Source organism: Marmota flaviventris, chromosome 15 (assembly GCF_047511675.1).
Source record: "Marmota flaviventris isolate mMarFla1 chromosome 15, mMarFla1.hap1, whole genome shotgun sequence".
NCBI classification, from domain to species: domain Eukaryota; kingdom Metazoa; phylum Chordata; class Mammalia; order Rodentia; family Sciuridae; genus Marmota; species Marmota flaviventris.
In genome coordinates this window covers 23,741,324-23,754,784 of record NC_092512.1, presented here as the reverse complement: position 1 = coordinate 23,754,784, position 13,461 = coordinate 23,741,324, and the positions used below count along the sequence as shown (strand labels likewise).

Genomic DNA, 13,461 nt, shown 5'->3' with positions numbered 1-13,461 from the left:
ATGGTTAGTTGCTTGCCGACAGAATCCACCTAACAGGACCTACCTTTAGTTAGTGTATTTAGTTTCATATTCAGGTTGCATTTCAATTCCTCAGTTTCCCCCTGTGTCTAGCAGTCAGCAAGCTCTTACCTACTTGCTCACCAAAGAGGCCTGGAGTCTTTTTGCCATGATCCTCAACCCAAAAACAGAGCCATGAACTCAGCTAAACTTTAAGCAAAAGGCTGGCGTACCACACAAAGGCAGCACCACCAGCTTCCTTATTTGGTGTTCCCACCATTGGACAGCAGATATTCCTCCTCTAGGAAGCCATTAATGTTCATTAACTAAACAGGCAGGCAATTCAAAGGTCTCAAGACAGGTCACTTGATGATGTTTTGCAGCCACACAGCAGGAGGCTAATAATTGTTTTAATAGCAGTACTGATATTTTTCAGTTTATTAAGAAAAACATATTTCCTCAGGCATTTTAAAATATATATACATTTAATATTTTTGGAGCTGCATTTGCATTGGATCATAATAGATTATGTGCACATGTGCAATCAATCATAAACAAAATGTGCTACCACAGGCTTCAACAAAGAGCTCTTAGAGATAATCACTTTTTTTTCTTCTTCTCATTAATATTACCTTAGAAAAGAATCCCCATGCTTGTTTTCTAAAATCTACCTTTACTAAAAGAGAACAGTTTAGAACAGAACATCACTACTTTAAAAATGGATTTTTTTAAAAGAACATCTCAATGTGTCGTGTAGAGATAACTGGGCACACTCTTAGCCTTTTGAACCCCAGAGAACCTGCTGTCCTTGAGAGCTCCATCCCTTTCTCTACTTAAGAGTCCTGTAGTGTCTCTCTTAATCCACAATCTTCCGAGAGGTGGGCTGGCTCTCCAGAAGGTTTTTCTATCCCAAACAGCCTTGTGTGTAGAGGGGGACAATAATGAGGGAAAGAGAGAAAACAGGAAGAGAGAAAAGGCAAGAGCTGGTCCTGGCCTTAACTTTGTTCTACAGCTCAGTTTAGAATATAGATAGACAATTGGAAAGGACCTACAGGTGGTAAATGGCATACAGCTTTAGGGGGTTTATAGTTTTTATCACAGGGAAAGCCTTTCCAAGAGGAAAAATTCCTAAATGATTTTGAAAGTCCTTAAAAAAAAAAAGGTTCAGTACCTAAATAGCTCATTGAAAATCATTCACCATTTATGACAAAATTATTCAGAAATATTAAAAAAAAATTTTTTATAATATATTTTGAGAGATGGAACAAAGGCTTTAAGTCCAACAAATAAAGGAGTCTTCTTTTAGTGTTATGATAAACTTTTGTTGTTTGTTTTCCAAAAACCCGACCTCTTCTCCACCAAAATATGTATAAAAATGAAAGCAAAAGTGAAAATAAAATAATTAATAATAAAGGAGTATGGAATAAGATCTATCATGTCAATGCTATCCAAGAGTATTCTACTGAAAGGAGACTGACCATAAATATTCCAAGAACAGTGATATGTATTTTCCAATGCTAGTCATTGCTACTATGTCTGTCTGAGGAAAGAAAGAAAAAATAAAACAACAACTGAATGAAAAACAAAGGCTTATTAGTGCCAACAATAAACAACCTATTTGTGTCTGATACACTGGAGAAATTGCTTAGGGAGTTTTTATATTTGTCCAAAAAAAATAATACCTATAACATTGTCCAAGTTAACCAAACTTCTGGTATTTTACTAATTTGAGCAGTCAACATATAATGTCACTCGAGGATTGCTACAGTGCATTTTAATATTCTTATTACCAAAAAAATGAAATATTGTTGTTTGGGAAATCTCCTCTCTTTTTCAGATCTTTGACACCTCTCAGATCTGCCTGCATACTTTTGAGATTTTTTTTTCATCAAATGTCCTAAGAAAGATAAATTATGTCAAATCATTTGAATGTCAAAGCTCCTCATTCCACCTCTTTATTTCAGTTTATGTGAATATTAGAGCTAGGGACAGGTGAGATCAGAATAGGGCCCTTTAACAATGAAACTGAAGCAAAGGACTTAGTCCTGATTTCTCTCGCTTTTTTTTTCTTTTTCTTTCTTTTTCTTTTTTTTTTTTTTAACACGAAAACAAAAATGCAAGAATGGAAATGACAACACAACATTAGAAAGATACTTTTAGCTTCATTCACTACAACAGTCACGAACTGGTTGAACTCTACCTGCCATCCAACTTTAAGAAACGAAGACCCGGCACTGTGAGGAAGAAACAAACCCAAACAAAACAAAACAATACAAAGCAACTGCGAGTTAATGTAAAAATGGAGTGCAAATGCGACTACAGAATGCAATAAACACACCAGTGCTGCAGATTCAGCAACACTTATCAAAATAATTTCTGAAATGTTTCATCTGAAACATAGACAAAGCAATAAAAAGAGGATATATGTTTATCATCTTAAGCATAACAATGTGTGTTAAGAGCTTAAAAAGTAAAAAAAAAAAAAAAAAAAAGTACTTGGAATGAATAGTGCTACCCTTTTTTTCCTAAGTAGGCATAAAAATATTTTCATTTCCTTCTTGTTTCCATACCATTATATCAAGAACTTTCATTTGTTTCATGTTACCGTTTACAACTTTAATGCACACATACACACAAAAAAAGATATCTACTGCAATAGAAATAGTTGCTTCATTACCTTGTTTGCTACATTTGCAAATGTAAACAGCTAGGCAGAGCCAGAACTGACTCTAATGCATGATGGAATATCTTTGTTGCATACGTACACTGTAGAAAATAATTATTCAATATGTCAGGCACCATTATTTGAAATGTAATACATTAATATTTACTAGAAAAATAAGTTTTTTTTTTCCTATTTGTTCTCCCAACTTCTTTAATGAAATAAGTTAATCTGACAGTGCATCCAGTAGCTTGTAATATCTTCTACATCTCCGTGGCAAAAAATAAACTACTGGTTGGGACAATATAATGCAAATTATTAAAGTCAGTCCTTGTACATACATCCTTGTAGCAAGCATTGAGGCTCGACTAACAGCACCTTTAACCAATTATTTAATGTTCAGTTATTTAGCCCTATTTCCCTGAGCAGTTATGCTGAGGAGCTTTCCCTTCATGGATAGTTTTTACAAAGCCTTAAGTATTAAAAGTACTATGAAGACATACTTCTAAGAATCCTATTTAATGCTACTTAACTAAACCTGTATAAATCTAATGAAGGGTAATGACTGGTACATATACCAACTGTCAGTCTGTGGTAACGTAACCTTAGACGCTGCCTGACCACAAAGTTTGGAAATTCTATTTAACCAAAAGAAAATAAATAAATACAGCAGGTTACCTTGTGGAAAAATACCATGTGTTCTAAGCAAATTAAACTCATGGTCTGACATTTGTATCCATCTATTGATTTGAGGGGAGTCCTTTAGTTATAATGTGCCAAGTGAGATTAGTGATCAACAGGAGGCTTAAAAAAAAAAAATCCAAACTTGTTTATGTTTCATCATAAACAAGAAAGAAATATCTGAAATAAAATTACTACATAAGCACTGAGGACACTTGTTTTTTGAAATGGATATATATTTGGACAAAATGAACCTAAACTGCAAACAAAAGTTCTACTGAGTATTTGAACATCTAAAGGACAAAAAATATCAAAAGAGGGTGTGCATGTGTATGTACAGGCAGGGCTGGCCCAAAACATTGTGCCACCATCTGTCACCTTTCTTGCTGCTCTCTCACCAAGCCTAACCACAGTTCTCATTTCTAGGTCCAAATCTGCAACATGGTCAATGAGGGGAGACTGATTTGAGAGGGCGTCATTTTCCTTCTACTGCCCTGGAGATTCAAATTCTCCTCATCTGCCTAGGATTTCACAATACTTTTAAATTTAGGGAACAGTTTCTGGGTTTTTGAACAAACGGGCCAATGGCCAGCCCAATACTGCTTTAGTATCATAATATGTAAACCCATTCAAATTCTAGACAGTTTTTAATCCCTTCACAAACATAATAAATATAGTCTGGTGGGACGTTGTATGGATTGGTTCACCAGTACACATCAGTCAAGGTGGTTTTGACTTACTAGGTTTTAAAAGTGATTGCTTACCATCTTCCATTCTTTCTCACTAACCATTTGTCTCACTTTTAAATCTTGGTAACCTACTCATCAAAAGAAAGAATAATGAAAGAAGGGAATTTCATGTTGGATAAGGCAGGCTCTATGAAGTATTATTTTTTAATAGGTCTTCATAAGACATTACAAGCTATTGAATTCCCATCAAGAAAACCTATTTCTATTTAATTGTGCTAAGTGCTAAGGTTTTACTCTTTAGGTTTTCCATTTTTTTCCATTTGTGCATTGTTCCTATGCAGGCCCCTCTGGATATGTGTTGTGAAGTCATATTTGTCCGTGCAAAGATGCTGGCATATGCTGCACTGGAAAGGTCCACTGTCACCATGGCAACTCATATGCAAAGCATACATCACTTCATCCAGAAAGACAATGCCACAGTGCACACATTTTGTTGAAAGTTCATCTTGAGTACTTCTGTCAACTTTCTCTGTTTTTACTACATTCAAGGGACCTTCGTTTTTTACATTTGGTGGTGCCTTTGTTTTCTCCTTGGAGGCACCATTTGCAGTTGGCCCAGGTCTGGAATGCTTGATCGCCAAATCTAGAGGAATGTCATTGTCTGATCCAACAGCTGAAAAATGAGGAGGCAGATTGAAGGTGGGATAAGGCACATAGTTTTGGCAAGGATTTGGTAGGCCAGGCACATGACTCAAGTAGTGCGGATTCCCAGGAACAGAGAGCTTGTATTTACTCCAGAACCGCAGCCAATCAGCTTCACTCTGGAAGTCATTATGTACAAAGGGAAGTCCAAAAAGTGGGTACTGGTACTTTTCAATGGGGCTGCCTGGTGGTGAGTAATTTGGGTGTTTTGCAGGTCTCATGTACTTTTCTATGGGACTGCCTCTCTCAGAACTTCCTTTCCCTTCAGATACGGATGAACTATTTCCTGGTTCTCCAGTACTTTCCTGAGGACTTTTTATCTGAATGTGCAAAGGTTGCATCCTTTTGTGAATATCCAGAGTTTGGCTGACCAGGACTGGCTGCTGAGCAGAATGGCTTTTAGTCAATGAACCCTGGGCTTCGTATTTACTTAGGCTCGGGAGTGGAATTTCTCTCTGGTGACTTTCAGTTAAATGATCCTCTGACCTCCTCTCTAATGGGCTTCCATTGACCTGCTCCTCACTGCTACCTCTCTGCTGTTTGTTGAGCTGCTCAGCCTGAAGTGCCTCTGGGTTAAGGCGTTTTCTTGTTCTTCTCCTAATAATCTGCTCACCGTTGTTTTGTTTAATGATGTTTAAAGGCCTGGGAGTCTGCAGAGAACACACAAAATACATAAAAGGAAGACATTAAAAAAATACATTCAAATGCATTCGAAATTCCTCACAAATAAAAACCATGCTTAAGTTCAAAGCAAGGATAGGCTTTATGCTACAGATTTACTAAATCTCCTTTTGCCCTAAGCAGGATCAGAGGAAGTAAATAAAGTACACTATTTTAGCTAATTAAATCATGTCCATCTTTACAAGGGGGACAGAAAATTTTAACCTACTTAAAAGCAGCTTTTTCAAGCTTAACAGATTTGGGGGTTGCATCATTCAGTAATAAAATTGTGTACAAACTTATTTGATGAAATATGATTTTTTTCAAAAATCTTAAAATTTTCGCATTGTGTGCTAAAATGTTGACAAAGTAACATGGGAGATAGGTATTGATGACTGCAGTGGGAAAATTATGCACTGCTACGGGCCATGTTGTGTCCTGGCAAAAATTTGTATCCTGGAGCACTAATCTTCAATGCAAGTGTCCAGAGATTGGATATTTAAGAGAGAATTATGGCTGAATAAGGTCATCAAGGTAGGGCCCCAATCCAACAGAACTGTGACCTCAGAAGAGGAAAAGAGAGATCCCTCTACACTGCAAAAAGGTGCCTATCTAAGTCAGGAGGAGAGCCCTCCCCAGGATCCAACCATGCTGGCACCTTGGATTCCAGTCTCCAGAGCAGTGAGAAGGTACATTTCTGTTGGTTTAAGCTACCCAGTCTGTGTTATTTTGCTAAGCCAGTTTACCCTAATAGATGTATCTTTCTAAAGAACTGCAAACATGAATACAAAATATTCATTTCACAGCAAAAATAATCAAAGACAAACTGACAGAATTGTAACAAAAGGTTTCAGTTCAGGTAATTGAAGCTGTATGAGAGTAATCTTTCCTCTTTCTTACTTTTATTTATCTTACTTTAATATCTATATATTCACTATGGAAGGTTTTACTTGTTAACAGTAAAGTTAAAAAAAAGGTGAAGCATTAGTTTTGTGTTGAAAAAAATTTAAATTCATTTGTAGCCTTGGTTGGAGTATCCAATCTGTCATTCTACTCTACTTAAAATGAATGCTGACTTTCATTCAGCTTAAGTATTTTATTCAGCTTAGACATTACATGATTAGTATTTATGTACATGCTCAACAGGTATTTATATTACATGACAAAAATCCATGGATAATACTATAATAAAAACTTTACCTGCACTAAGAGCTCTAACTTTGATTTGTAAAATCAAGTTTAATAAATTAATGCATTTTTCAGCTATAAATTTAGGAGGATATTCAAGTAGTGTTAATGAATGATTAAAAAAAATGAAAACAGGAAATAATTTCTACAAAAAGATGAATATAAGTAATATATAATCTGTGAATTCTTCCTAAAAAGGATGTACCTTAATGCCAGGGAGTGTTATTACATATTAAACAAAATATAACTATAAATCTTTTTTGGAATATTTGTTATGATAAGGTGTTCCAGAGGAAAGATAACACACTTGTTATTAACAATTCAATTGCTAGTTTCAGGATGAAAATGCACAGAGCTTAGATATGCCATGTGCATAAATTTTGTTTAGAAAGTTCAGGTTTATAAAGGGCTCATGATATTATAAAAATATGCAGTTTAATCTCTATATAATAAAGAGACCTGAAGTTTACAATTTCATTCCTTTTGAAAACTTTCAAAATTTTAATGGCAATTTTGTGTGAGCAGTAACCTTTATATCTTTCATTTTATGGTTCATTAAAAAAACTCAAAACTGAAAACATCTTGCCTCTGGAGAGACAAATATTAAAATAATTTTTTGAAAACAGTTTAGTTTATAGCGCAGTGGTTAAATTATCGTAACTTGGCAGAACAGTAATTTAATTAATTCTTAGCCTATACTTGGCCAAAGTTCAATTAAAATCATTAACATCAGGACTCATTAAATAGAAGCTTATTGCCCTGTTTAAATGGTGAAATGTTTAATGGTTAAAAAAAAAAGTAAGGTGGTATGTGGTGGTGTATGTGTGGGGTGGGGGAATCTTTCTACTAGCTACCTGCTGACAACTAAGGTTTTTGCAGTTTACTACCAATTAGTATTGTTGGCAGCATGCACTTTTTTCAAGGGTGCTTCCAATGGTCCATTTATGAGGATGTTTTGTCTAAAACTGTATTCCTTGTAGCTGTAATCTACTCACCGGCTTGTGCTAACAGCTATGGTAAAATGCCAAGCAAAATGGAAAAGGCACAGGGAAATAGATTTCTGTTTAATAAAAGGGGTATTCCTATTTTAAAGTCAGTTCGTGTCAGCAGATAAACTTTCTAAACTATAAAAATATCCTTCAGGAAGTCAAATGCATATACAGATGAGGGATTTGTGAGTTTAAATCATATTACAGAATTCTAACAAAAATCTGGGAAAAATTAATTCAAAGAACCTCTGTGAGCCAGAGGCATCTGGAGATTTTAAAACCCAAAGCACCTTTGTACCTTACAATACTTGTACCCTGATGTATCTGCTAATCAGAACCTCAGATACCTCACCCAATACCCTGGAAGCCCTGACAAGAAGGTGTTCTCTGGTCCTATTTCACAATTGTGCTCTGAAAGTACCTGACCTCCAACTTCCAAGCAGCCAAGGTGACACTGGAGAATTACGAAGGCAAACTGGAAAATAAGCATGTGTCCCCTGTCCTCTATTTTATAGTCAACACTGAAGAGTCCTTTTATTTATTTAACTTTTTGTATATTTTTGAAACTGTTAAGGTTTCTCCTTTCTACCTAACTAATCCCACTAAATTCTGATAACCGTTTAGTTTGTCTATCTCTTATGTGAAGTTCCCAGAAATCAATCATTTTCCTCTTCATATCAAAAGAAGCATAATGCATTACTAATGATCTCAAACGTATCTCCCCATCACATCTAAGCCCTTTTCACCATAAATCACATGTGCACTCAAAGTGACTGCATTAAACAGCCCTGCGGGGGCAGGCTGCACAAGCCAGGGAATGGGACTTACCACACCACCAACCAGGCCAGTTCTGCTTTATAAAGCTTTTCCTGAAACAGTGGGACAAATTCTTACCGAGTGAAGCTTCTGGTAGAGGCCACACGCGTTGCATACATATCCGCCATTTGCATTCTTTCGCCAGAGAGAGGTCTTTGTGGTCAGGCAATTGGCACAAAAAACACCCGAGCCTCTACGCCTCTGAAATGGGGGTAGAAAACCAAGGTCAGAGGTGAGTCACATGATCAGTGGAGTTAGACCAAATCAACCCAGGAGTTTTGTCTTCAGACTTGCAACAATGACAGTATAAAACCACAGTGCCCATAATGAGGTCAGGTTCAATTGTGTTTAATAGGCACCACTGATTTTCATTATAATTAACCCTACAGTGATGGATGAGGTGTGTGGAACACCAAAGGCTTTTCACAGAAACAGCTTTAACTTTTTGAACTTTGGGTTTTGTGACTTTAATGATGACTCCTAAATGCCGAACCCTGAAATATACCTTTTAAAAGTGTCAAAACAAAAGCCATAAAGACAGAACATGGCAATATGGTTAGTATGTTTTGGAACAAGCTACCTGAGCTTTAAAATACAGTCAAACTTGGAATAAATGCAGCATGAAAACCATTGAAAATTAAACCAATTTGTGTCTTTTTGCATGTCATTGGTATAATGTAAGTATTAAGAGAATGTAAGACACTCAGTTCTGGTCTTTCCTTTTGCAATTGTAAAATCTGAAAGAGAAACATGCTCTATTCCCCAAAGCTGGGCGGACCAGGAGGGACTTCTGCCAACAAGAAGTACAGTATTACTAATGAGAGCCCTTATGAGGTGCCTGCTTAAGCTAGACAGTGTTGTCCCTTCAATGGCTATTTATTTATTTTATTTGACTCAGACTTGGAAATCACAAGCATTTCTGAATACAAACTGATTTTAGTGGCTTGAATTCTGTAATCACCAGATTCAAAAATAATCTAAGAATATTTAAAAGTAGATAATTAGTATTGCCGGTTACATTCTTACTATCAAGTAATGATTCCATTAAACTTCTCATTTAAACAAAAGTCAGGCTGTGTTTGTCGGCACAAATACGAACCGGCAGGAAATGGAATTCTCTTGCTGCAAAAAAGCCAGCCTGAATTGTGGCTCAGCTCTCCTTTCTCTAGGAAGCAAAGCCTTTAATGATAAAATATGCATGTTAGATAAGGAGTGGAAAAAGTCTTGCTGGGACCTAATTTTATTATAAATTAAATATTACAAACGCTATAAGTCAAAAATTCAGGGATTCATAAAATTTAGGCAATTTATTTAACTCGAGTCCATACTGTAGAAGAGTGGAGTGCCTGCCAAGAAAATACAATGGTTATAATTGTACTCTGATACATTTCAAATGGAAAGCTTTCTGCAGACATAATTTTGGCTTCAAGACTGGAACACTTTCTTGGCATTGAAAGGGCATTTGATTCATCGGGTGTTTCACAATGTATCACTAAAAAGACCTGGTGAGCAGCCAGTTCCCTATAGGGTAATTTTTCCATCCAGATGCAAGTGCTATCAGAGGCCCTCGTCAGCTAAACTAATTATGATCTTGCAATTGCTGATGCCTGCTCACTCTAACATTCGACATCCTCCATTAATCATCAATACAAGGAAAATGAATGAAACGTAAAGAAATGAGGGCTGGTAAGCTGCACAGCTATAAAAATCTGAAATGAGAGCAATAACTTAACAAGATTGGGGGAATGTTTTTAGTGAGTACAAAGTCAGGCTAACAATTGCCCTTTTAAACCAAGAACATGGTTTCATTAGTATAGCAGGTTGTGCCACTTTAGGTGATGTAATAAAAACTTGATTTTCACAAAGATAATCTCCAGTTCTCCTTTTCTTACTGCCCAACACCCCCCATTCCAAGTCAAAACCAAGAAAACACACAAGTTTCTAAATCTCATCAACAGCAATATCAAACATTGAGCATCAGAGGTCCACAGATTTCCAGTGGGAACTGTTGCAAAAGTAGAGGCTACTGCCTCCCAAAAACCAATGAGCCATTAGAGGTCCTGTTATCAAACATCCTGGGGCCCCCTTTATCCAAAGTAAGCTGGGGATCCCAGTTAGGTTATAATTGTGAAACTTTCCTGGGGCCATCCTGTCATTTTCTTAGATCTAAGTAACATATTTGGCAAATCGACATCAACTTGATCCACATAAAGGCAATGTAAAGTCCATTTGGAAACTAACCCATATATATGGCTGAGGCTCAAACCTGAATGTGGAGCCATTCACTGCAGCATGCTCTCCTTTCCTTATGCCCTGGCTGCTTGACACAGCATGCCAAAGTGGGTGTAATCCTGATTTCAGTGAGCGTTTCAACCCTTGCACAATTTGGTGCTTAATTCTCTTGCAAAGAAAGTGCCCTTCATTAGTTAGAGGGAAAATCCTGAAATTACAGTACTGGTTTCCACAGGCATATCTTGCTGAAAGCAGTCCAATAAAGGTTGTTGTACTTTAGGTAAACCATATCTTATTTCCAGTATACTAGGGGTGTGCTGAAGTCAACTCAGAATCAGGATATCTTTGACATTAATAATCAGGTTTAGGAGTCAGACTACTTCTATTCAAAATCTGTCTCTGACATTTGCTATGTGCAACTTTGGGCAAAGTTATTTAACCTCTCAGTGCTGAAATCACCGCCATCTTTGCAGTATGAACAGCTCAGAGTATTACATAGATTAACAGATGCAATTAAAACAGTTACAGGGATGTAGTAAATACCCAGTGAGTTAGCTAGTTGTCAAGGGGCTTCAACTGTGACTTCTTTTATATGACAAACACACTTTGCAAATTATATCAAATTTGTTAGTTTTGTTTTTCTCCTCATTTTTTGACATTTGGGACAAACTAAACAATTAGATATTGTCAAATGTATTTCATTTGTGCCTATCTTCTCAAATATGAGAAATGGAAAGTTGAGTCAGAGTGAAATATCTAGGTGTTCACACCTCAAATTCAATGGGAGACTGCTTGCATGGGGGTGGAGAGTGGGAGGTAGGTGAGAAATATTTCACACACAAAATGTTACCTCCCATGTCAACAAATTTAGCACTTTGGTAAGTCTTGGACCATATTTTTGGTGCACTGAAGTTTCTGGAAGCAGCAGAAAAGTGGGGGATGTGGACAGTGTCCTTGGCTGCATGACCACAGAAGCACATCTCTCTCAACCACAGCACAGGTGACAGGTCTGACTTGGTCGCACGATGCACAGTGTTAGCTGCCTAGACACAGGAACCTCCCTGACGTTATGCGCATCTTGAGCCCAAGCAAGGGCAAAGTGGCAGTTGGCTGCCAAAGGAAGCCTCCCTACCCCACTTAAAAAGCAAGCAAACAAACAAACAAACAGCTTTGACTTTAAGAAAAAGCAAAGCACTAAAGACCATATTCATTCAGTATATCCTGCATGGCAGAGTTTTAAAATATTTTATTATTTTTCTGTATGCTTAGCTTTTTAAGTACAGAAATCATGTTTCCCAGTAGTCATCAAAAATTCTAAGTAATTAACACCCAGAACAGTGCTCTGTCTCAAGAGGATAAATATTACAAAGTTGAAAGTAATACTGTTTATCATTACTTCTATCATTAGTATTTACGCCTATCTTTTGGGGAAGGAGAAGTCTTGTTTTTTGTTTTGTTAACAAATCTTGTCTAAATGTCTCCACTCAGGTTAACAAGTTTACCAGGAATTGGGCAGAGACAGTCGATGATGTTGTGACAAACAAAAATCAAGAAAATGCATTGTCCAATCCTATATTATAAGCTTATTTATTTATTTATTTTTTGGAAACAGCTTATGCTAGGTTCTTGCTAGGTATCAGAGTTCCTAGGTCAGGCAGGACAAATCTCCAGTTTTATTTTATATCCATGTTATAGTCATACATGCCTGATGGCTCTAAATGTGCATGTGTATATTTAACAAGTTCCTCTTTTTCTACAACCTCTTTGTAAGAGATAGTAATAATTTGTACCTCTGTGACCTTGTGCAGGAGAGTGGAGAATTATGAGTCCTATGGCGATAGGCAGCACTGGAGAGAAATGAAAGAAATAAGTAGCTAATGGGTAACACCAATTGGTGTTCCTGAGGAATGTACTTAGCACAAATCTCCTCTCAAACTGAAAGAAAGCCACATGCAGCAGTTGCATTCTCTGCCCCTGACCTCTAAGCAACACTTTCTACTTCTATGTGGGTTCAACAAAGAGATGCCAGTTGCATAGAAACACATGCCCCAAAGCCCAAAGCTACAGAAAAGTCAGCTCAGCTGTAAATTTCTACAGGAAAGCAAAAACAAAAACTCAATTCAAGGAAATAATTATTTTTAAATTTAACCTTAAATATCAGTAGTTTGATCAGTAATGTTTAGGTTGAATTTATGTGTTGCCTCCCTACTATTTTTGTGGATTGGTAATTTCCTCTATGACAAAGGAAGGGTAATGGTAGGGCCCATTAGTAAGGAGTTTCTAGCCAGTGATTGGCCTAGCAGGTACTTTTCAATAATCACTAAGAGGACTTGAGATCACATGTTTCTTTTCTGTATTTCAAATGTATTATAACCACAAAATTTTTACAAAAACAATGTAGGTGATGAATTGGACAATCATACATACCAGAGTTTGAAGTAGAAAATGATGAATGTAACTTTTAATATAGGTACACTTTAAATCCAAATTAATTTTTCCCCTAAAGTATATCAAGAAATATAAAGGACTAAATAACCATTTAAAATAAAGCAAGGTAGGTGAGGCTGAGGTACAAGAATTGCAAATTCAAGGCCAGCCTACGCAACTTAGCAAGACCCTCTCTCAACATAGAAATCTTCTTTAAAAAGGTTAGGGATATAGCTCAGTGGTAGACTGCTTGCCTAGCATCTGTGAGGTCCTGGGTTTGGTTCCTAGGCCTACTAAATAAAGGAATAAATAAATGAGAAGTAAGACAAAGAGAAACAAAATATCTTTAGTCTTTATTAATAGCAAACCACTGTATGGATATAATTATAGCAGTTTTATTTCTCCAAAGTACCCAAGT

At 36.6% G+C, this 13,461-nt stretch overlaps 1 protein-coding gene across 5 annotated transcripts in view; it reads right to left on the bottom strand.

Moving 5' to 3' along the window:
* Positions 1-420: 420 nt before the first annotated feature.
* The window catches only part of Trps1 (transcriptional repressor GATA binding 1), a 235,919-nt gene continuing 222,878 nt past the window's right edge, over positions 421-13,461 (bottom strand). For all 5 annotated transcript variants that reach the window (XM_071602176.1, XM_071602179.1, XM_071602175.1 and 2 more), the window contains 2 exons: positions 8,463-8,585; positions 421-5,381 (listed from right to left, as the gene is read on the bottom strand). In XM_071602176.1, the coding sequence (XP_071458277.1) occupies positions 4,320-5,381; positions 8,463-8,585 (1,185 nt within the window). In that variant the 3' untranslated portion in view covers positions 421-4,319. The remainder of the gene's footprint in view (positions 5,382-8,462; positions 8,586-13,461) is intronic.